General features: G+C 39.0%; 1 protein-coding gene and 1 non-coding gene across 4 annotated transcripts in view; one reads left to right on the top strand and one right to left on the bottom strand.

The window, feature by feature from the left end:
- WAPL (WAPL cohesin release factor) overlaps positions 1-25,522 on the top strand; it is an 88,458-nt gene that overhangs the window by 30,738 nt on the left and 32,198 nt on the right. For 2 of the 3 annotated variants that reach the window (XM_033209798.1, XM_033209797.1), the window contains exons 5-8: positions 20,532-20,627; positions 21,730-21,882; positions 22,151-22,287; positions 23,383-23,494. In XM_033209798.1, the coding sequence (XP_033065689.1) occupies positions 20,532-20,627; positions 21,730-21,882; positions 22,151-22,287; positions 23,383-23,494 (498 nt within the window). The remainder of the gene's footprint in view (positions 1-20,531; positions 20,628-21,729; positions 21,883-22,150; positions 22,288-23,382; positions 23,495-25,522) is intronic. The other variant, XM_033209799.1, reaches the window with a different exon arrangement.
- LOC117082956 lies at positions 5,841-5,947 on the bottom strand. The gene has a single exon (XR_004436869.1). It is a non-coding gene; the product is annotated as a U6 spliceosomal RNA (small nuclear RNA).

Raw genomic sequence — 25,522 nt, 5'->3', positions numbered from 1 at the left:
AAATAAACTAAAATTTGAAATATACAGAAAATGTGAAAGAGCAGTAAGATGAATACCCATATCCCTCTGCCTAGATTGATTTCCAATTAGCATTTAACCATAATTGTACATGGTCCCTTCCCTTTCTTGCTCTCTATAATACGTATTTACTGTATAATATATAATACTTATATTAAATATAGATAGTCTTATTTGCAAGTTTATTATATTACATATATAAGGTCTTATTTGAAAGTAAGTTGCCTGTATTTCTTAAGAGAAAGGTCTTATACCTGTGGTTATATAACACTTAAGTCAATTCCTAGTAATTCTTTGATATAATTTGATAATCACTGTGTATTCATTTTTCCCCATCTTCAAAATGTCTTTTCATATTTTTTTCCCAAACCATTATAATCATTTAGTTATGTCTCTTTTAGTTTTGAACAGTACCCTCCTTTGAAAAAAATTCCCGTTGGCCCTGATGTTTTTTCTTTTCTTTTTGTTTTTTTTTTTTTGAGACGGAGTCCCACTCTGTCGCCCAGGCTGGGGTGCAGTGGCGCCATCTCTGCTCACTGCAAGCTCTGCCTCCTGGATTCACGCGATTCACTCTCCTCAGCCTCGTGAGTAGCTGGGACTACAGGTGCCTGCCACCACGACTGGCTAATTTCGTTTTTGTATTTTTAGTAGAGACCTGGTTTCACCGTGTTAGCCAGGATGGTCTCGATCTCCTGACCTCGTGATCCGCCTGCCTCGGCCTCCCAAAGTGGTGGGATTACAGGCGTGAGCCACTGTGCTTAGCCGGCCCTGATGGTTTTTTAAGAGCCTAGGCTATTTGTCTTACGGAAAGTTCTACAATCAGAATTTATCTGTTTCCTACTGATGTCATTTAACTTGTTACATCACTACGTTAAAGTACCAGAATTTAAGTCTAGAAGTTTGATTAAATTCAGGTTAGACTTTGTGTATGTGTGTGGGAGAGGGGAGAGACTATTTCACTGGTTGCATTGTGTATGATGCTTTACATCAGAAGTCTCATGACATCTGGTTACTCCACTCTTAGCATTGTTTGATCACCACCTCTCTCCAAAATATAAGTACATTTCTGCTTTTATAATTTAGTTAGGAAACTTCAGAATGCTAGTCTGGTACCACATGCATGCCCTGTTCCCCATTGTTGTCTTACCTCATCATTTTCATATCCATTGTTGAGTTTTGCCTACATCATTTATTGCTCGAGTTACAGAATGATGAATTTTCTAATCGTTATTTCTTACACATTTAATAGCTGGAATTTTGTAAAGAGGAACCTTCATCTCTCTTCCTTCTTCCCGTCTCCTTCCCACTGTCTCCATCAGTGTAGATTCAGTAATTTCTGCTTATTGGATAACATTTTTACTTACATTATGCTAAGTTAAGTAACTCAGACACAAAGAATATTAAAAATGGCATGATTTTACTTGTGTGTCAAACTAAAAATAGTTGAATATGTAGAAACAATAGAACGGTGGTTACCAGGGATGAGGAGGGGGAGGAAATAGGGCAGTGTTGGTCAGACAGTACATACTTGCAGTTACATAGGATGAATAAATGTAGCTATCTGATGTATAGTAGCAGACCTGTAGTTAATAACATAGGAAATTTGCTAAGAGAGTAGATTGTAGGTGCTCTATAACACACACACAGGGTAACTGGAAAGTGATGGATGCTTGTAGTAATCACTGTGTATATTAAAGCATTATCTTGCATGTGAAATATATGCAATAAAAATAAATACTATTTACTAAATGTTTTATAGTTGATTTTGCTTTTTTTTTTTTTAAGTTGAAGTTGTTTTAGATTTGGCCAGTGTGAACCATTTCAAGCTGTCTCTTGTATCCTTTTGAAATAACCTGTCATCTTTGAGCACTTCCCTTGCCTTCTGTACGATAAGATGGCTCAGGCTCATCTTGTAGATTCCCTGTTAAGTCATGGAATCATGTGTTTTTCTAGGAACTTGGTTCTGTTTGTGGACATTAGTACTCAGAAACCAAGATCTGAGTGCTGAATGTGTTCATCACATCAAGGGCCTTTGTTTGGACAGAGTTAGGAGATACATTGAAAAATGAACCATGAGTTTATGTTATTGATAGTTTTTTTTTTTTCAAATTTATTTATTTATTATTATTATTTTTTGAGACAGAGTCTTGCTCTGTCACCCAGGCTGGAGTGCGGTGGCACGATTTTGGCTCACTGCAGCCTCCGCCTCCCGGGTTCAAGTGCTTCTCCTGCCTCAGCCTCCCGAGTAGCTGGGATTACAGGCATGCACCACCATGCCTGGCTAATTTTATTCGTGTTTTTAGTAGAGACGGGGTTATTCCCTGTTGGTCAGGTTGGTCTCGAACTCCCGACCTCAGGTGATCCACCCGCCTCAGCCTCCCAAAGTGCTAGGGATTACAGGCGTGAGCCATTGCGCCCGGCCTTCAAATTTAACATCACAGAATTGTAGACTTATTTGCTTTATCCTACAGCATACATATATATCAAAATTGTAATTCCAGTGACATGAGCAGTAAATATACTGAGTGAATTTTAATTTCTTTGCAATTCGTTTTGTCCTTAGATTATAGTTTACTTAGGATGAACCGTTACGGTAGTGTGTTAAAATTTGTTGAAATGATTTTTATATTGTCTGCTTATGGTTAATTCTATATTCAGTTGAGGTCATTTGTACCTATTTGTGTTCTGTTTTTTTAACTTAGTTTTGAACTTAATGTTAGAGTAGTTTCTTTGCTACGAACATAGCTTAGAAGGCAGCAGTGTACATGTACTTGACCTGATTACGAAGGAATCTATCTGGCCTAAAGTAAATCAGGTCATGGCAACTGAGTCAGCAGCAGACCTATTTACTGTTAATGGATGCAACGTGATAGTGTCAGAAAATTAAGAAAATTATTGCTGATTTATAAAACAAAAAGAGCTATGGGACTGAGCTTATTTGAAAAATGTAATATAAGTAAAGTTGTGTGTGTGTTTATTTTTTGTTTGTTTTTGTTTTTTGAGATGGAGTCTCACTCTGTCCCCCAGGCTGGAGTGTGGTGGCACGATCTCGCTCACTGCAACCTCTGCCTCCTAGGTACAAGCAATTCTCCTGCCTCTGCCTCCCAAGTAGCTGGGATTACAGACATGCACCACCATGCCCAGCTAATTTTTGTCTTTTTAGTAGAGATGGGGTTTCACCTGTTTGCCAGGCTGATCTTGAACTGCTGACCTCAAGCAATCGGCCCACCTTGGCCTCCCAAAGTCCCAAAGTGGGCCTCCCACCACGCCCAGCCAAAGCTATGTCTTAACAAGCTGTGTCTTAACGTAGTAGCCCCCCCCCTTTTTTTTCCAAGGCAAAGCCTTTATTCATTTTAATGTTGCACAATTGTAAGGAACATATAATCTGGATTTATTAACTTTAGGTAACAGTAATTTAAAAGATAGAGAAAGGTCTCATATTATAGAAATTTAAAAATTGACTACAGTAAATGGTGAAGAAAACTAACAATAGAACAGGACAACGTTCAAATAGGTCATACAGTTAACAGTTGGGGCCAGAAGATCAACGTATATCCCATGACATCTTTCATGCAATGTCTCAGCTTTTTTTTCCCCCAAACATAGAGGCCAATTAATTCAAATTAGCCCTATTAAGAATATTAGTTTGTTTCCTTCTGAAATTAATATTTGAGTGGAAAATGTATTAACTCATGGTTTCCTACTGAAGTTTAAGATTCCACCAGATGATGCTCAGATTTAGACAGTGCTAGAATAAGATACTACTGGGTGATTATTTTGAAGTGTGAACTACAGGTAAAATCTGAAAGGACATCATAAACAATATTTTCTAATTTAAAAGACATAATAAATATAAATGAATTAGCTCACATAACCTACTTACAAACAAAACTAGAATAAACACAGCTTTTAGGAGCCAACTGCAGTTGATTTCATGACTTAACAGGAGCAAGATCTTAGATGTAGCCCTGACGTTTTATTCCCAGAAGAACCTTACTTAAGTAAATGCCACAGATTTGTTTATGTATGAGAAATTAGGATTTATGGAAAGCTCAGTTCTCCAGGGAAGTTTTACATAAGTTACCTCACATGTACCGGGAGAAAAAAAAGGACGAGATAGGTGGGTATAGGAAATGTTCTCAGCAGTAATTCCAGTCTCTGTTTTCTTTTTGTTGTTGTTTTTTGAGACATGGTCTTGCTTTGTTGCCGAGGCTGGAGTGCAGTGGCATGATCATGGCTCATTGCAACCTCAGCCTTTGGAGGGTAGCTAGTGCCTGTGGCTGTGACTACAGGCATGTGACACCACATTTGCTAATATATGTATTTTTTGTACAGATGGGGTCTCATGTTGCCCAGGCTGGTCTTGAACTTCTGGGCTCAAGTGATCCGCTCTCTTTGGCCTCCTAAAGTGCTGGAATTACAGGCATGAGTCAGTGTGCCTGGCCCATTCTCTATTATGATAGAAACACCCTTGTGTAGTTGGTAGGCCAGTGGGAATATCTGGATTTTCTGGCTCTCTAATCTGATTAGATTTAAGAATACCAGTGGCCCCATTTCCAGGTGGTAAAGAGGTAGTCTATGACTTGTAGTGGCAAGAGTTTTCCTCCTGCTCTATCACACTTTTTCAGCCTAAGCACTATTGATATTTTGTACTGAATAATTCCTGGTTTCGAGGCTGGCCGTGTACATTGGAGGATATTCAGCAACATCCCTGGCCTCTATCCACTCGTTGTCAGTAGCATCCCCCTCTTGCCTAGTTGTTACAACCCAAGATGTCTTTAGACATTGCCAAATGTTTCCTGGGGAGTGAAGTGCATCCTCCTCCCATTGATGTATATGTATTTGTGATGTATATGTATGATGTATATGTGTTTGTGACTTGATAGTAATTTCAGATGTGATGCCCCTTACTCCTAAATACCTAGTTTGTACTTTCTAAAAACAAAAGCACTTTACTGTACTGCCACAGAATACCCATCAAAACCAGAGTTAACATTGAGGTAATCCATTGTCTAATCCACAGATCCCATTCAAATTTCAGCAATTGTCCCAGTAATGTTCTTTATAGCAAAACAACTAAACCACATCCCCACATCTCCTCAACAAAGAACCCACGATCTAATCCATTAATCACATGTTAAATTTAATTGTCACAAGTTTCTACTCTCCTTCAGTCGGCCATGGGATCTGTGTTTCCTGGTCTTTTCATGGTTTTTACATCTTTGGGGGAGTTAAGGCCAGTTATTTTGTTGAATGTCCCTCAGTTTGTGTTTGATGCCTTCTCATGATTAGACTCAGGTTAGACAGTTTTGATGGCAGTACAGAGGAGATGCCATTTTCTTGCTGCATCACATCAGGTAGTACTTAATGTCAGTTTGTACCATTACTATTGATGTTAACTGATCACTTGGTTAAGATGATATTTATGAGGTTTGTCACCTTTCCTCATTAGACTTTCACCCACTAGTTTTAGCATTGATTCTTGCCTGAGTCAGTTTTTACAACATTGGTTGGCAAATGTAATTTCCTAATTATAGTATTTGTTCTGCAGTTATTAGTATTTGGCCTTCTAGTGTAAGGTAGATATTTCCTTCCCCTCCATGTAGGTTAGAATGTATGCATGTATTTTTGTATGTATTCATTCAATTATTACAGTATGAACATGGATTTCTACTTTATTCAGTCATTTGTTACTGTATTTATTTAAATCATACTTCTGTCATTAGTTTGATCTTCTTAGATTTGGTTGGTGGATGTTCCTTCAAGCTGACTTTGATGTGTCCCACTAGTTTGCATTTCCTTACTTACTGACATTCTGTTTTCTTTAATTTTAACGCTTCATGAATTTGTGTGTCATCCTTGTGCAGGGGTCATGCTAATCTTCTTGGTATCGTTCCAGTTTTTGTATATGTGCTGCTGAAGCAAGCACCTTACTGACATTCTAAGATGTTCCAGGCTCATCCTATACTTTCCCAGTCCTGGAGTCAGCCATTTCTTCAAGGATTCCTGTTTGCAATTCATGGAGAATGGTATTTAGAAATAAATATTTGTTCACTAGGTATGGTTATTTCTTCTGAAGTGTCATTGCTTCTAGGCTCTCTTTGAGTAGACAGCTAGGAAACATGTAAAAATATGCATATACTCTTTCATATACAGACACATGCCTATTGCATGGTCATTCTATGTATGTTTAGAACCATGAATTCATACTAATATTTCCGATACCACGTTTTATTCTAGACTTCTTATTTTCCATATTTTAATTCCCTTCACCGAGAGAAATCTGGTTTCCATTATCCTCCACATGTGTTCTTATTTTCACAATCCTCATGTGTGTAACCAGTTTCTTGACTATGCCGGCCATCTTCCTCACCTTAGTTCTGCTGACATAGTCTGGCCAAGAGGTCCCCCTTCCCTCTACCTACCCCTCTACCCTGTGTTAGAAAGCATTAACTCTTAAGCATACTCGTCTGTGAGAATTTTCTTCCCAGGAAGAAAATTCTGGGAATTTTTGTCTCCCAGGAATTTTCGTCTCCCAGACGGAAATTCCTCTATATTCCTGGGAGAATTTTCGTCTCCCAGGAATCTCTCCAGGAATATAGAGGAGTTGTTAATATCAAGATTGAGGGCTGACTGTAGGAATACATGCCTCAGAAAGAAGATGAGGAGGGTGAAGAAGAAAACTTGTAGTAAGAACATAGTTGAGACAATGATTCAGAAAAGTTGTCACTTGCTGGTTAGAAAAGGAAAGATAGGATTTGATAGATTGGTTGAAACATACCTGGATTTAAGTACCTATTGTTTCTAGGTAAGGTTTTGATCATTGAGCAGTTCTTGGTGCTTTCGTTCATGAAATGTCATCCAGTTTCTGATTTCTGGCTGTAGCTTCCCTACATGCCATTATTTGTAGCTGTCATATGTGTGCTGATATACTTAGATTATTTCTTCTGCTTGCCCTGCTTGTGGTTTGATTTCTACCTTTTCATTTAGCTGCTGCGTGTCATCCCTGCTTGTAAGCATTCATTGTCTGTATAGTCAGTCTGACTATACAGGTTTTCAGTGCTTGTGGGGTTGATTGTGTTTTACCTGGGATGTTGGCCATCTTGTTTTGCAGTTAAGACTGCTGCTGGGTCATTGATGAAACTAACCATAACATCAGTCTCAGTTTCAATTCTCAAATATTTATACCTTTATGTTCTTTTTTGTTGTTGTTGAGACAGGGTTTCACTCCTGTTGTTCAGGCTGGAGTGCAATGTTGTCATCATGTATCACTGCAGCCTCGACTTCCTGGGCTCAAGTGATCCTCCTGCTTCAGCCTCTTGGGTAACTGGGACTACAGGTGCACGCCACTGTGTCCAGCTAACTTTTTTGTATTTTTTGTAGAGATGGGATTTCACCATTTTTCCCAGGCTAGTCTCAGGCTTCTGAGTGTAGCCATCTGCTGGTCTCGGCCTCCCAAAGTGTTGGGATTACAGGCGTAAGCCATCACGCCCAGCCTGTACCTTTACTTTCATCATTCCCCTGTGGTTTAAAGCTAGGCCCTTCTGGCACTATCTTTTGTCTAACTCTTTAAGGAACATTCTGGACTTAATTTTTTCTTCCCATCTGTCCTTCAATATGACACTGGATAGTGGGCTTCTGGGCAATTAAAATTTATCAGTATAAATCATGGTTACATATTTAGTTGTTTTAGAATGTTACAATTACATAAACCTGCAGTTTTAAAGTTGGCTATGCTGTATACTTTGATAAACTTCATTTTTTGTTTTATAAAATGAGTTTATACAGGTTGTCAACTTAAGTAGAAAAATCTTACAATTGAAGAGACTTTAAAGGACAAGTACTCCCACATCTCACCCAAGAACAAATGTTCCTTCCACACAGTATCTTCCTTTAGCAGTTAGAACCCACTCTCATGAAATAGCATATTTTTCTGTCAGAACAGTTTTACCCAGTGTTACCTTTGTTCTATGTATAGGAACTCACTGACCATCTTGAGATCCAGTCATCATGTGGTATTGTGAGATCCACTATATTCTCAAGTACTAGAAACCTGTATTAATTGATATGAAGCCTGAAAAAAAGAGTGACTGTAGCAATTGGATTGGTGATGAGGGAAACTGGCAGAAGTGTGGAAGTTAATAGCAGCTGCTATTCATTTACAGCTCCAGAGTGGGTGATCCAAAGAGTTGTTGAAGCTGAGCAGGTTCTGGCTGGGCCTGGGTGTGGAAGAGAGGGAGTCGGTTTTAGTTGGCTTTTTTTTCATCATTGTTTTTATTTAGTGTTTACTACATGACTTTCACTGTGCTAGGGATACAAAAAGGAATAAGAAGAGTATCTTAAAAAGGCAGAATTGTTTTTTCCTGCTGGAATTTTGAGCAGTCTTAGTATTTCCTTAGTGTGTTTGTTCCAAACCAGAAGCATTATTTCTTCCTTTTATATAGGTAGTATTTAACTTAAATAATAAACCAGATAATTAAAATCATTGATCTGTGTAAGTAGGCTGGGTGCAGTGGCTCACGCCTTTAATCCCAGCACTTTGGGAGGCCGAGGTTGGCGGATCATGAGGTCAGGAGATGAGACCATCCTGGCTAACACGGTGAAACTCCATCTCTACTAAAAAAAAAATACAAAATATTAGCCGGGCGTGGTCGTGGGCACCTGTAATCCCAGCTACTTGGGAGGCTGAGGCAGAAGAATGGCGTGAACCCGGGAGGTGGAGCTGGCAGTGAGCCGAGATCACACCACTGTACTCTAGCCTGGGTGGCAGAGCGATACACCGTCTCAAAAAAAAAAAAAAGACAAAAGTTAAAAAGGCTTAGGAAAATGTAAATTATTTTCTCTCTGTGATCCAATTCTTGTGCTTTTTTTCCTTTAATACTTTATTCTGGAAGGATTTTAATAAGGAATGAAAGTACAGTTAATCTTTTTTTTTTTCTTCTTTGGATGCAGTCTTGCCCTGTTGCCTAGGTGGAGTGCAGTGGTGCAATCTTGGCTCACTGCTTCTTGGGTTCAGGTGATGCAACTGCCTCAGCCTCCTGAGTTGCTGGGACTACAGGCGGATGGCACCACGTCCTAGGGCTAATTTTTGTATTTTTAGTAGAGATGGGGTTTTACTGTGTTGGTCTTGAACTCCTGATCTCAAGTGACCTGCCTCCCTCGGCCTCCCAAAGTAATGGGATTATAGGTGTGAGGTACCGCGCCCTGCCTAATCGTATTTTCTTTAGTATAGATGCCTTTAAAGTTTGAAAGTTCAAAGTATTTTACTATTATTTCCCAGGAAATGAGGCTTGAAGTGAGAAAATGTGGCCAGGGGTTATCAAGAGCTGGAAAGCACTGACATCCATTTGATAGTTAAAGATGGGAAGGATTGAGGTAGGGGTTAGGAGGATGGGTAGGGGGGAGATGGGAGGGACAGGGAGGGGAGAGAGAGAGAGAGAGCGCGGCGCGTGCGCACGTATGCCTGTGTGTGTGTTAGGGTGTTTATGGTTTGGAATTTCATTTCTTTTTCCATTTTGTACTACAGTCATGCATTACTTAATGACAGGGATACGTTCTGAGAAATGCATCATTAGGCGATTTCATTGTGCAAACAGAATGTACTTAGACAAAGCTAGATGGGAGAGCTTACCACACACCTAGGCTTTATGGTGTAGCCTGTTGCTCCTGACATGTTGCTGTACTGACCATTGTAGGCAATTGTAATACAATGGTAAGTATTTGTGTATCTAAACATAGAAAAGGTATAGTAAAAATAGATATAAAAGTGGCACACCTATATAGGACACTTAACCATGAATGGAGCTTGCAGGATTGCAAGTTTCTTTGGGGAGTCAGTGAGTAAATGTGAAAGCTAAGGACACTACTGTAGCCTTTTAAACACTGTACATGTATGCTGCACTAAAGTTATAATAGTTTCTTCAGTGATAAATTAACCTTAGCTTACTGTAATGGCTTGTTTTGTTCTTTTTGCTTTTTGTTTTGAGACAATCTCCTATCACCTAGGTTGGAGTGCAGTGGTGTGAACACTGTTCATTGCAGCCTTGACCTCCTGGGCTCAATTGACCCTCCCACCTCAGCCTCCCTAGTAGCTGGGACTACAGGTGGACACCACCACACCCTGCTGAGTTTGTATTTTTTGTAGAGGTGGCGTTTCGCCATGTCCAGGCTGGTCTTGAACTCCTGGGCTCAAGCGATCCTACCCACTTGGCCTTCCAAAGTGCTGGGATTACAGATGTGAGCCACTGTGGCCAGCCAGCTTACTGTAACTTTTTAACATTATAAATGTTTTAATTTGTTTAAAACTTTCTGGCTATTGTTAGTAACACTTAGTTTAAAACAAACACACTGTACTACTGTACAAAAATATTTTCATTCTTTATATCTTTATTCCGTAAACTTTTTTCTATTTTTAAAATTATTTTTAATTTTACTCTAAAAGTTTTTTTGTTGCCTGGGTGCGGTGGCTCAAGCCTGTAATCCCAGCACTTGGGGGAGGTTGAGGCAGGTGGGTCACCTGAGGTCAGGAGGTTGAGACCAGTCTGGCCAACATAGTGAATCCCCATCTCTACTAAAAATACAATTAGCCAAGCATGGTGGCAGGAGCCAAGATCACGCCATTGTACTCCAGCCTGGACAACAGAGCGAGACTGCCTCAAAAAAAAAAAAAAAAAAAAAAAACCAAAAAAACATTTTTTGTTTAAAACTAAGATACACTAGCCTAGGCCTATCCAGAGTGAAGGTCATCATTCTAACAGTCTTCCACCTCCACATCTTGTCCCACTGGAAGTTCTTCAAGGGGTACTAACATACGTGGAGCTGTCATCTCCTATGATGCCACCCTTCTGGAATAACTCTTGAAGGAGCTGTCTGAAGCGGTTTTACAGTGAACTTTTTTTTGTTTTACAAGTAGACGGATAATACTCTAAAATGGTTAAAAGTATAGTAAATACATAAACCAGTACCTATGTTATTGTTAATAGTCATTCATTGTCAGGTGTTACTTACTGTATCTAATTGTGCTATACTTTTTTTTTTTTTTTTAATGAGATGGGAGTTTTTGCTCTTGTTGCCCGGGCTGGAGTGCAATGGTGTGATCTCGTCTCACCACAACCTCTGCCTCCCAGGTTCAAGCGATTCTCCTGCCTCAGCCTCCCGAGTAGCTGGGACTACAGGCATGCACCTCCATGCCTGGCCAATTTTGTATTTTTAGTAGAGACAGGGTTTTTCCATGTTGGTCAGGCTGGTCTCTAACTCCCAACCTCAGGTGATCCACCCACCTTGGCCTCCTGAAGTGCTAGGATTACAGGTGTGAGCCACCACACCTGGCCTGTATGTGCCATACTCTTATAGGACTGGCAGCGCAGTAGGTTTGTTGATGAAAGCATCACCACAAATACTCACCTAATGCATTGTGCTAAGATGTCACTAAGCATTAGGAATTTTTCAGCTCCATTAAAATCTAATGGGACCGTTATATATGCAGTTTGTAATTGACCGAAACCTTGTTATGTGGTACACGACTCTATAAAGTACATTATTAACTGTAGTCACCATGCTATAAGTCAGATCTCCAGAACCTAATCATTTTATAATGGGAAGTTTCTACCCTTTGACCAAAATCCTATTTCCCCTACCTGCCAGCCCCTGGCAGCCACCTTTCTACTCTTCATTCCTATGAATTTGACTTCTTTAGTGAATCCCTACTTTTTCCCCAATGGTTATAATCTGTTACTGTACTCAATTATTCAGGGCCTAAATATGTCCTAATTTGGCTAGTAGAGCCTCATCAAGCTGGCTGTTTGGTTCCTCTGCCATGTCCCCATCATTCTATGAAAACTTCTTTCTTCCTGGTGTAATACAGTGTTCCAGGTTCATCTTGTACCTGGTCAGCTGTAGCCTTGGGATCAAGTCCATTCTCTGAGGAGTAATGATTCTCTTTAGTGGAGAATGGTATTAGAGATTATGATAATGGGCCCTAGGTGTGTCCTTTGCTCCTTGGCCCTTTTAGCAAACAGGCATAGGAAACATGCACGTATACATATATTACATACATCTATATATATTCACATACATTCACATACAAATATACCTTCACATATATATGTGGATTCATGCCTATGCACATAAGTTATCTAGAAATTATGAATTCACACTGATACCTTCAGTATCAGCGCATCCTCACAGGATTCTTTCTTGTCTTCTGTCTTTTTCTCAGTGAGAGCCCAGGGTTCTTTCTGGCCTTATGTCTTTTTCACAGTGAACAACAGCAACACATTTACTCAACCTGTAATACATCTAAATAGGTATGGAATTGCTTTGCCCATTCCACTACAATAAGTAAATTTACAAAAATTTTCAGGAATTGTTTGGCAATTCTGCACTTACCCTACTCCATCCTGCCAAAGATTGAGGGTATAAAGTCAAATAATATGTTCACAAATTACTTGGGATTATTTCTGCCTGCCTGCCTCTTGGTTGGTCAGTGCTTTGGGTTGTTTGTCTGGCTTCTCTTCACAGTATTTGCTGTCCATGTGAAATATGAGTAGGTTTCTTTGTTCTGGTTTGCTTTAAGTGTTGGGGTTTTCTGTTTCCATTCTTACCGTTTTTTTTCTTTTTTTAAAATATGTACAGCATTATAAAAGTCAAAACTATATAAAAAGGTAAGTTTAATGAGGTCACTTCATCTGAGATCTGTTCCAGTCTGTCACCCACCCTTGTAGGGAACCAATTTTATTGTTTTCTGCTTTTTCTTTTCTGTGTTTCTTTTTTATATAAAAATAAACAGACTAAAATTTTTCAGCTGGGCACAGTGCCTCATGCCTGTAATCCCAGCACTTTGGGAGGCCGAAGCGGGCAGATACCTGAGGTCAGGAGTTCGAGACCAGCCTAACCAACAAGGAGAAACCCCGTCTTTACTGAAAATACAAAATTAGCTGGGCGTGGTAGTACTTGCCTGTAATCCCAGCTACTCGGGAGGCTGAGGCAGGAGAATCGCATGAATCCGGGAGGTGGAGTTTGCAGCAAGCCAAGATTGCGCCATTGTACTCCAGCCTGGGCAACAAGAGCAAAACTCCATCTCAAAAAAAAAATTTTTTTTTTCTTACATAAAAAGTAGCATCTATATGTGCTGTTTTGCACTGTCTCTCCTTTAAAATTTAGTAATATTTCTTGGAAATCATTCTGTATCAGTTCATATGGATCTTCCTCAGTATATATTTTTATAATTCTAAAAGTTGGTTTTAGATTTTATTTTTTTCTTTAGTTTCTGTCTTCCTCCTTACATGTTGACTGTTTATATCTTTTACAATGTTTCTTTTTGATGTTGTATGTGCGTAGTTTACCCACATCCAGTATTGGCAAAATTTTATATTTTCAGCATGTCCTGTTAATACTTGTTTCTAATTTCAATTTACTGTTGTTCAAAGGTGGCTCTTAGGATTTGGTTCAGATCTTGTAAAATAAATCACAAATTAGTTTTTAATAGATAGCTTATTTTTCTCTGGCTTACCAGTCTCTGGTGGTTTATCTCTGGACAATTTTCAAATTGTTGCAGTGTAGGGGACTCAGGCTTCCCTTGTGTGGTGGTGTTCTACCTTTTCTAGACTGTTGATTAAGATAGAAGGAACTAGAAGGGAGGGCAGTGAGCCATCCCTAGAAGCCAGGACCCCAGAAGGTATACCTCACTTCTCTTCACACTTCATTGACATGAGCTTAGTCACATGCCCATGCAAGCATCAAGATGTTGAGAAATCTATGTGAGCATGTGTCCAGCTAAATGTTCTTAAAGGAAAATGAAGGGGAGAATGGATATTCTCGAATCACAGGTGTTGTTGTCTCAAGATATTTATAACTTCTGTTTTTTTATTTCTAAATTTGATAATCATCTTTCTAATACAACTTGTCAACAATATTTAATGGTATTTTTAGTTGTGAGAACTGTTATTTTAGCTGATTGTGGTCATGGCTCTCATACTAGTGTCTTAGTTTTTAATTGTTGAATTATAGGCTAAGTTATGTTCTCACAAAATGCCAACTACTGCATTTTATGTTTTTTTGCACGAACTTTTTAGAACTTACGACCAAGTTATGCTATTTCCTGGTGATATTCTGAAGTGACAGTTACCTACTTTTAATAAAACCGTGGCTACCAATTACGCTTTGAAGTTATACTCACAGTAGTGGTGTGCATCGTTCTTCATGAAGACAGGAATTGACAATTTCTTCATAAAAATGGCAGCTGTCTTTTTAAAAATCATTACTACCTGTAGTACGCAATTGATTCAGGCAAAGAAGAAAGACTTTGCAGTTTTATTTCTCCCTATTAGCTGTGGATTAGATTTCTACACAGTGTTTCATATTGAATATTACAATTTCTAGTTCTTGATAGTACAGACACTGTTGGTTTTAATTTAGGAGTTTCTGTAGTCTTCCTTCAAATAATTCAATACTCCGAATATTTAACATGTGTTACGTTTTTTGTGTATGATTATGCTTAAAAGGAAGTTGTAAAGAGCTGAAAGATTCTTTTTAAGACTTTTCTTCTTCCTGCTTCTGATTCCAATTGTCTTTTATACAAATCCTTTAAAGAAATTTTTGACAATCCAGATCCAAATTGTTTTTTCTACTTCCGCCTTTTGAATTGCCGGTAAAGTACTGTGCTTACATACACACACAGTTATGCATTGCAGTACTTCTTCAGAGTTCATTTAGTTGTACTTCATGCTGATTGATTGAATTACTGGTGATTCCTTGGGTGGGTAATTACGTCTGGGTGAATTCTGATCAACTTACTATTTTTGTCTTCATATAGCACATAGTTTTTGAAATGTATAAGTAAATTTGCTCTTGTTGTTTATAAAGTATTTATGGCTTAAAAACATTCCTTTTTTTGGCCAGGCGTGGTGGCTCATGCCAGTAATCCCAGCACTTGGGAGACCGAGGCGGGTGGATCACCTGAGGTCAGGAGTTCCAGACCAGCCTGGCCAACATGGCGAAACCCCATCTCTACTAAAAATACAAAAATTAGCCGGGTGTGGTGGCGGGCGCTTGTAATCCCAGCTACTTGGGAGGCTGAGGCGGGAGAATCACTTGAACCCTCGAGGTGGAGGTCGCAGTGAGCCGAGGTTGCACCATTACACTCCAGCCTGGGCAACAAGAGCGAAACTTTGTCTCAAAAACAAAACAAAACAAAACCCATTCCTTTTTTTCCTCCTTTTTATGAGACAGCCCAGTGAGTGGGGGATAACATAATGTTGTCACTTTTTTTTTTTTGAAATGGAGTGTAACTCTGTCATCCAGACTGGAATGCAGTGGTACAGTCTTGGCTCACTGCAACCGCTATCTCCCAAGACTCAAGTGATTCTCCTTCCTTAGCCTCCTGGAGTAGCTGGGATTACAGACGAGTGCCACCACACCCAGCTAATTTTTTTGTATTTTTAGTAGAGATGGAGTTTCACCATGTTGGGCAGGCTGGTCTCCGGACCTCAAGTGATCTGCCCACCTCAGCCTCCCAAAGTGCTGGGATTACAGACACGAGCCACCATACCTGGCCTTTTCCTCTGATTTATAGTTGTGATTCAGTAATCCAGTTGGTTAACAGCAACCTTTGTGGTGTTACTGTAAAAACCCATTTTTGTCCATTGTTTTTATAGAAGCTACATTATCTCTCATGGAGAAATGCCCCATTAGTTTGTCACTGGAATATTTTTTCCTTAGCTTTAATGGAATGTCACATTTGAGGTTTTTCTTTCTTATGCCCTTGGAGCACTGAATATAAATAAATAATATATTTAAGATTACTACTAGTATTGAAATATGATAAAATGAATCTGAATATTTAGAATGTTAGGTTATTATTACGAACTTTTTGCTTATTTTGTTCTAAGTATTTTTCTCATTAATTTACCTAGCAAACAGAATCCACTCCCCCTCCCCTTTTTTTTTTTTTGAAGACAGGATCTCGCTCTGTCACCCAGGCTGGAGTGCAGTAGTGTGATCTTGGCTCACTGCAGCCTCCACTTCCTGGACTCAGGAGGTGATCCTCCCACCTCAACCTCTTGAGTAGCTGGGACCACAGGTACATGCCATCATGCCCAGCTAATTTTTGTCTTTTTTGTAGAGACTGAGTTTCATCATGTTGCACAGGCTGTCTCAAACTCCTGGGCTTAAGACATCTGTCTCCCTTGGCCTCCCAACTTGCTGGGATTATAGGCGAGAGCCACCATGCCTAGCCACAATATGTATGTTTTTTAACACAGAAAAAAGTTTAGGAATCGGGTTTATATGCTGTATCTGCTTTGCTTTGCTTTCTTTTCTTTTCTTTTTTTTTGAGACAGAGTTTGGCTCTTGTTGCTTAGCGTGGAGTTCAGTGGCACAATCTCAGTTCACAGCAACCTCTGCCTCCCAGGTTCAAGCAATTCTCCTTCCTTAGCCTCCTGAGTAGTGGGGATTACAGGCACCTACCACCACACCTGGCTAATTTAAAAAATATTTTTAGTAGAGATGGGGTTTTACCATGTTGGCCTGGCTGGTTTCAAACTCCTGACCTCAAACTCCTGATCTGTCTGCTTCGGCCTCCCAAAGTGCTAGGATTATAGGCTTGAGCCACTATGCCCGACCTGTATCTGCTTTTTTGTTGGCCAGGCTGGAGTGCAATGGAGCAGTCCTGACTCACTGCAGCCTTCACCTTCTGGGTTCAAGCGATTCTCCTGCCATAGCCTCCCAAGTAGCTGGGACTACAGTGCCTGCCACCACACCCGGCTAATTTTTTGTATTTAGTAGAGATGGGGCTTCACCACGTTGGTCAGGCTGGTCTCGAACTACTGACCTCAGGTGATCCACCTGCTTTGGCCTCCCAAAATGCTGGGATTACAGACATGAGCCTCTGCGCCTGGCCCTTTATCTGCTTTTCAAACAAGCATAAAATTAAGAAGATTAAAGACAATCCTGGTGGTGCAATCAGAATGACTCTGTTAACATTTAGCTAGGTTGCTAAATGGTAAGGGTGACTTTTGATTTTCCATGGAAAGTTTATTGCTATATGATACTTTTACATATTTTGTACACACACAATCACTTTCATTAAGTGAAATTAGCATGTGACATACCGCTGTTGTGTGCTTTACATACACAATTCACTTGGGAGCATGTGGAATTATTGTACTGTTTTGGAATGATGTAAAGAGCTCAGTCAGTGTTCCCTTTTCTGTCTTTCCCTGTTTCTTCCCCTCTCTGCTGTGTGTGTATGTTAGCCATACACAGATACTACTTATTTTAATTTTTAGTTAGTAAGATGTGTCTTCAATATCCCTCCTCCCGTAATAAACTCTATATTAATCTTGTAAGACTTTGAAATAAAAGTCAAGAAAAAGTTCTGATGGGACGACTTCCTTCAGATTGCTTATTAGTATTAAAATGGTAAAACATCAAAAGTTTTAAAACTAATAGTGTTACTGAATTGCCTTGTTCAACAGCATAACCAATAGTTCCTTTAATATGACCTTTTAATATAAATATTCAGTTATTCTGTATGCTGTTATGTTTCAAGGACTTTTGAGATGAATGGACACATCAGTTATTCCATTTGTTTATCATATTCTTTATTAGGTAGTTAGGCTATATATTTCTATTTTCTTACGAATGTGTTAGACTTAAACTGAGCAGCACATCATCACATAACAATTATTGATAATATTTAATACTTACAAAGCACTTTTTTCTTTTCTTTTTTTTTTTTTTAAAGACAGAGTCTCACTTTGTCGCCCAGGCTGGAGTGCAGTGGCGCAATCTTGGCTCACTGCAACCTCTGCCTTCCGGGGTCAACCGATTTTCCTGCCTCAGCCTCCTGAGTAGCTGGGACTACAGGCGCTCACCACCATACCCGGCTGATTTTTGTATTTTTAGTAGAGACGGGGTTTCATCCTGTTGGCCAGACTGGTCTCAAACTCCTGACCTCAGGTGATCCACCCGCCTCGGCCTCCCAAAGTGCTGGGATTATAGGTGTGAGCCACCACAGCCAGAAGCACATATTCTTTCAGGCACTCTTACAGTGTTTTAATTTAGAACTTTGAGCTGCCCTAGTATTTTGTTGGCTGTGGAACTAGGTAACTAGGTTATTACCTGTAGTCAATGCTTTTTAAAAAATAATTTCTCTTTTTGTTTCTTTAATTTCTTTAATTTCTTGTAAAGAACAGGGTGTTGCTTTCTTGCCCAGGCTGGTCTTGAACCCCTGGCTTCAAGTGATTTTCCTGCCTCGGCCTAGAGGCATGCTGCAATTACCAGCATGAGCCACTGTGCCTAGCCCAGTCAGTGCTTTTTAAAAAGAAGTAAAATGCTTGAGCTTTGAGGCACTCGTTCTTGCCAAAAGGCTGTTGTTACCAAAGGCTGGACTCTGAGTATGCTTGAGGTACTAAAGGTAGTTCAAATCAGGGATCCATAACTAGCACACAAGTTATATAGCTGGTCTTTGAAAAGAATGGAAGGAATAGAGAGGTAGGTTTTAAAATTTATGTTCAGTCCACTTTATGTGTTGGGTCTCACTCAGGAAGCCAGATCAAGTCATTGCATGAGTGCATAAATTGTTTCAGATTGCTAATGCATCATCATGTTATGCAAACCTGGCATATAAGAATGATGGGTTTGTATACACAATACAAATGACAGTTTTTCTACTTTATTAAAGATGATATTTTATATATTACCATTAGTTCACACTAATGCTTAATGCTAATTATGTTGCTTCATTGCAGCTAGGAAGGGGAGATAAGTTTTTTAATGTAGATTTTTTTTTTTTTTTTTTTTTGAGACGGAGTCTCTCTCTGTCGCCCAGGCTGGAGTGCAGTGGCCGGATCTCAGCTCACTGCAAGCTCCACCTCCCAGGTTCACGCCATTCTCCTGCCTCAGCCTCCCGAGTAGCTGGGACTACAGGCGCCCGCCACCTCGCCCGGCTAATTTTTTTGTATTTTTTAGTAGAGACGGGGTTTCACCGTGTTAGCCAGGATGGTCTCAATCTCCTGACCTCGTGATCCGCCCGTCTCGGCCTCCCAAAGTGCTGGGATTACAGGCTTGAGCCACCGCGCCTGGCCTAATGTAGATTTTTTTGACGGTCTTGAAGTATGGTTTTCTACTTGTCTTCTTATTTTTGTGTTGTACTGAAAATAAGATTAGTTTCATAAGAGAAAATCTCTAATTTGACCAAACCATTTCTTTGAAGTTCAAAACATAATTTAACATCACATTTGTAGAGGATAGAATGAGGTGTTACCTTTCTATCTTGTCAGTCGTTGTAATTATGCAGTTTTCTCTTGAAAGTGAGGGTTTTGTTCTTTTACTTGATTTGATTTTGTAGGTTTACTGTCATTTATTCTCAATTCTGAAATTCAGTGTTAAAACTGAAAATCCTCCCCTATAAGTTTAAGTAAATTGATGGGGCAGCACAATAACCTGAATTGATGTGAGGGACTTTACATCCTTGTCCTGCTTAGTGTGACATTTTGCTGCAGAAATCATGTATGTTTTTACATGGTACTTTCTTGGATCCCACTGTGTCTTGGAATATGTGGTATATGTATTATATTTACCTTGATAAAATTTGAGAACTCTTGAGTGGTGGCACACATCTGACTGCAGTGGTTTGCTTTAAATGAGTGCATTATCTGTCATAAACTGCTGGATTCTCATTGTTGGAATGTTGTGAGGCATGAATTGGTAGTAGGAAGAATAACCTTTTAGTACAGAACATGTTGAACTATTATTATTATCATCATTACTATTTTAAAAATTTTTTTGAGATGGGGTCTTGCTTTGTCACCCAGGTTGGTGTTGAACTCCTGGGCTCAAGTGATCCTCCTGCCTCACTCTCCCATAGTGTTGGAATTACAGGCATGAGCCAGCATGCCCAGCCCATGTTGAGTTAAATGTGTTGATTACTTAGTCAGTAGGCCTAGCAAGAGGTTTACTATTTTTTTTTTTTTTGAGACGGAATCTCACTCTGTCACCCAGGCTGGAGTGCAGTGACTCAGTCTCAGCTCACTGCAACCTCTGCCTCTGAGTTCAGGTGATTCTCCTGCCTCAGCCTCCCAAGTAGCTGGGATTACAGACGCCTGCCACCACGCCCAGCTAGTTTTTTTAATTTTTAGTAGAGACGGGGTTTCACTATGTTGGCCAGGCTCGTCTCAAACTCCTGACCTCAAGTGAGCCACCTTGGCCTCCCAAAGTGCTAGGATTACAGGCATGAGCCACTGCGTCCGGCCTACGTTTACCTTCAAGTGTCATCTTTTCTTGGTTAGTCATAGTTGCACAGAGCATAGTTACTGATTTTGTGACCTAGTACTACAGAGATTATATTTGCCATAGATATGAGAATAGGAACTATGGTGGGACTATTCCCAGATAGTATCCATCCTGCTGTTTCTAGGACATGTTTATGCATATAAATTATTCTTTATGATTTTTAGTTTATTGAGAGTCTTTTATAAGGATGGAAGCAGTTGATCTTTCTCTCATTTCTGTAGTCACCCACAAAAGCTGTATATAATGCCAGACATTGGAATCATCCAGATTCAGAAGAACTGCCTGGGCCACCAGTAGTAAAACCTCAGAGTGTCACAGTAAGTGAACTGTACTTATTTATTTTGTGTTTTTTAATAAGCTGTAATTTAAACAATTACTCTTTTAATTCATAATTTGTAAATCTTTGACTTTTCTATTTAACGGTTTATTTTGGCTTTCTTAGTAGTTTCAGTTTAATTCATTGGAAAACTGAGGATTGTCAGTAAGATAGCAGAAATTCTAGTGCTGCTAGATTAAACAATGAAAGCCATACAAAATAAGGCTTTTGTTACTCATGACCCACATTTCATGGAATTTATAGTATTTAGTGTTTAAGAGCAAGATTGTCCATATTTGATGTTTCTATAAGAGCTATATTGTATATTACATCCTGTATGTATTTCTAAGTGGCTTTCAGTGCTTAATTTGCTTTTCAGAGGCAAATCTCTTCCTGTATTCCAGTAATACTTTTCAATCCAAAACATTAGGAAAAAGATTCTTAGCGATTTACTTTCTCCAGAGTGACTGGTAATATCATACATGATTTCTAGGTTAACAGTAAAGCTTCACTCATCTGGAGTTATCAAGTAAATTAGTTCTTTATAACAACAAGAAATTTGGGGGTAAAGTCTTTCTAAAGTATAAATGTACAGTTCCCTGTTTTCTTAAACTGATTAGACTCTTTTCGACAGTATAAAGAAATCATTTTGCATATTAATAGTGATATAGCATGCTTCTGTTATAGCTATTTGTTTCTACCCTAAACTACTTCACACTCTTGTGCTATTAAAATTCTTTTGACTCTGTCTAGTTTTTCTGTCCTGTCCTTTTCTGCTTATGAAAGCTATTTTTGCATGCAATTGTGGTTCTTTAGTCTTTCTAATGGTACTAGAGACAAACGACAAATTGTGTGAAATAAAAAGTTTAAAAAAGACCAGAAGGAATCCTTGAGTTGTTCTTCTGTGTGCAGACATACATATGTCTTACCTGTTAGTGCATGGAATTCAAAGTATTTCTAAAGACCTTTGAGAGGCCTCCCTGCTCCCCGCTTTTTGAAAAGCTTTATTTACTTTTTTTGGAAGCTGAATTTGCCAGATAGATGAGATGTTCCTATTTTTATATATTTATTTAGAACAACTAATTTAATACCTTTATTAATAGGTGAGGCTGTCTTCAAAGGAACCAAATCAAAAAGATGATGGAGTTTTTAAGGCTCCTGCGCCACCATCCAAAGTGATAAAAACTGTGACAATACCTACTCAGCCCTACCAAGATATAGTTACTGCACTGAAATGCAGACGAGAAGACAAAGAAGTAAGCAGCCATATACAGTGTTTACTGCATGTTGATAGATTTTTGTATGTAACATTTAGCCTTTTAATATCTTCAGCAAGTATCAGTATACTGATACTCAGTTTTGAACCACAAACTTCTTTTGTCCTACCATCATCATTGTTCTAAAAATATTTTTGTTGCCATCTAAGGAACTATTTTTTGCGCTTATGTGAAGTACAGTGAGCCCATTGTTTTAGATATGCTAGTTCCTAGTTAAAAAGGGGTGAACTTTTTTTTTTCTTGGCAGTTATATACTGTTGTTCAGCACGTGAAGCACTTCAATGATGTCGTAGAATTTGGTGAAAATCAAGAGTTCACTGATGACATTGAGTACTTGTTAAGTGGCTTAAAGAGCACTCAGCCTCTAAACACACGTTGCCTTAGGTAAGATCTTATTTTTATATTTTATAATTATGTGCATGCTGTATTAAATTTTTTCAACAAGATGTTGTCCAAAAAGCCAAACATTTTAAATTTTGTTATGATGGAGAGAATATATAGCCAGTGATATGTTAAAATGCTATCCATTTCTTTAGAAAGAATTTGATTCTACATGATAGAGGGAAAGCTGGATGATGAGAGCCTTTTTAGCATAGCATAGGCTTCAGTTTTCAAGTGCTTAAAAAAAGAAAAAAAAAAAGCATTATGCTAAAGCATCTTTTTCCCCTGTATGGTGGCTCATACCTATAATCCCAGCATTTTGGGAAGCCAAGTTGGGAGGATCGTGTGTGTCCAAGAGTTCGAGACCATCTTGGGCAACATAGTGAGACCCCATGTCTACAAAAAATAAAAAATTAACGAGTCATGGTGGCATATGCCTGTAGTTCCAGCTACTTGGGAGGCTGAGGTGGCAGGGTGGCTTGAGCCTGTGATCATGCCACTGCACTCCAGCCTAGATGATAGAGTGAGGTGAGGCCCTGTCTCCAAAAAAAGAAAGAAAGAAATAGCAGAAAGAAATAAAGTAAATAACTTTTTAAAAAGATATTTTATTCTTTTTACCTCTGATGTTCAAGTAATAAATTAGATTTATTTAAGCATATTGTGATCTGAGTGCTTACATTTGCACCCAAATGCTCAAAATAAAAAGATGATCTTTTGTGTTTCCTAATGGATTGATTGAATACTATAATTTTGATTGAATTTTTCAGTCATTTGTAGTATATCCAATCAAATATAATTTTTATCGGAAGTATTATGAAAGGCAGTTCAGATTTTAAGCTTTTAATGGTAGTAGTAATGTAAGGAATGCACTAAAGACAGTTACGTTATTTTTTAAAAATACAGTGTACCTAATCATGCACTAGGCATCAGTATGTTTTTAATAGTGTGTTTTGCCTATGGTTTTTATATTGTGATCATATATGGGCAGTGCTTTGACCCTTTTACCCCCTTCCTATTTGCTGGTTTTGGTATTACACAAACTAAAAACTAATGTACTAGCTGTTTCCAGTCCCCCTAACCTACTCTATTTTCTTGTAGTGTTATTAGCTTGGCTACTAAATGTGCCATGCCCAGTTTTCGAATGCACCTGAGAGCACATGGGATGGTAGCAATGGTCTTTAAAACCTTGGATGATTCCCAGCACCATCAGGTATTTTTAAGTTTCTGTGATTGAGAAGCCTTATATTGAAAACTACTAGTCTATTTGGCTGTCAAAAAATATCTTCACTGAATAGTCTGTAAATATATCCTAATTACAGATTGAGTTCATTTTATTTGCTAAATTTGTAGTGCTTATGGCCAGAAGTTTTTGCTTAATACTTATTTTCTCACGAAAACATTTTTTCTTAACTTGTCATTTTATACTATTAAAATTGTATTTTGTTATCTTAGCTAACGTAGTATATTGATACTGAATTCTGTAAGCACGATATTCTCTATAATCAGAAAGCACTGAGAAGAATCTTTTAATATTATTTGATACTAATGAATGGAAAAAAACTGGTTCAGAAATGCAGCCCTAATTTTTTAGAAACATTTTTGTCCAGTGTTGAATCTGGAACATGGCCTCACATGGCCTCATTGTGATAAGGAATAAATTCTTCATTTTCCTTGCCTTTGATGCTTTTGCTTAATAATAAACATAATAACAAAAGTTATTAGGTTTAACATTTTCTAAAATTAGAAGACAGTAACCATCATTGCTAATTATTATCATTAGTAGTATTTTGAGATGGCCTTACTGTATTTTTATTAAAGAAATTATGTTCTAAATACAGGTTAGGTGATAAATAATTTAATACTGCATCTTCTGGGCTGGGTGCAGTGGCTCATGTCTGTAATCCCAGCACTTTGGGAGGCCAGAGTGGGCAGATCACCTCAGGTTAGGAGTTTGAGATCAGCCTGGCCAACATGGCAAAACCCCAACTCTACTAAAAATATAAAAAATTAGCTGGACATGGTGGTGGGCACCTGTAATCCCAGCTACTTGGGAGGTTGAGGCAGGATAATTGCTTGAACCTGGGAGGTGGAGGTTGCAGTGAGCCGAGATTGCACCACTGCACTCCAGTCTGGGCGACAGAGCGAGACTCCCTCTCAAAAAAAAACCCCAAAAACCTGCATCTTAGGAAACCTAAAGTAATGCACTTAACCCTGAGTGAGCATAACTCCTTTACTCAGTTGTAGCAGATACAAAATAATAATGGAGAAAAAGTGAGAACTAAGAAGTTAGTTCATTAGCCGGGCACGGTGACTCACACCTGTAATCTCAGCACTTTGGGAGGCTGAGGCAGGTGGATCACTTGAGGTCAGGAGCTTGAGACCAGCCTGGCCAACATGATGAAACCCCAACTCTACTAAAAATATAAAAATTAGCCAGGCGTGGTGGCATGCACCTGTAGTCCCAGCTGCTCGGGAGGCTGAGGCAGGAGAATCGCTTGAATCTGGGACATGGAGGTTGCAGAGATCCAAGGTCGTACCACTGCACTCCAGCCTGGGAGACAGAGCAAAATTCTGTCTTAAAAGAAGTTAGTTTGTCGCTAGGCAAGGTGGTGTGCATTTATAAGTCCCAGCTACTCTGGAGACTAAGGTGGGAGGATCTCTTGAGCCCAGGACTTCAGATCCATTTTGGGAAACCTAGTGAAACCTCATCTCTTAAAAACAAACAAAAAATAGAATTTGCTTTATTATGCAGTTAACAGTGAACTTAGACATTATAGTGTGTGATTTTAAGGGCAGTGGATCCCCAATGGCCTTTACTATGGCATCCTATTTTCCAAAAATAATTTGCTATATAAACATTTAATCAGACACCTGGTCTGATGCTTCTCTACTTCCAGGGGCTCAAAGTTTAAATCTTTAGATAGTTGCATTTTCTGTATATTGAAATAAGTGTAAGTACAGAATATCTCAAGTGTTGGGATATCCCAAATGTAAGACCTTTTTGTTGTATTCACATTTATCTAGACTATTTCACCTTCAGTATTTTTAGATTGTGTTAGTAGAGTGTCCTGGCCAGGTGCGGTGGCTCACGCCTATAATCCTAGCACTTTGGGAGGCTGAGATGGGCAGATTGCCTGAGCTCAGGAGTTTGAGACCAGCCTGGGCAACATGGTGAAACCCCATCTCTATTAAATACAAAAAATTACCCGGGCGTGATGGTGCGTGCCTGTAATCCCAG

This window comes from Trachypithecus francoisi, unplaced genomic scaffold, assembly GCF_009764315.1.
Source record: "Trachypithecus francoisi isolate TF-2019V2 unplaced genomic scaffold, Tfra_2.0 Lachesis_group9, whole genome shotgun sequence".
In the NCBI taxonomy this organism is placed as follows: Eukaryota; Metazoa; Chordata; class Mammalia; order Primates; family Cercopithecidae; genus Trachypithecus; species Trachypithecus francoisi.
Note: the sequence above shows the minus strand (reverse complement) of the source record. Positions and strands in the feature narration are given on the sequence as shown.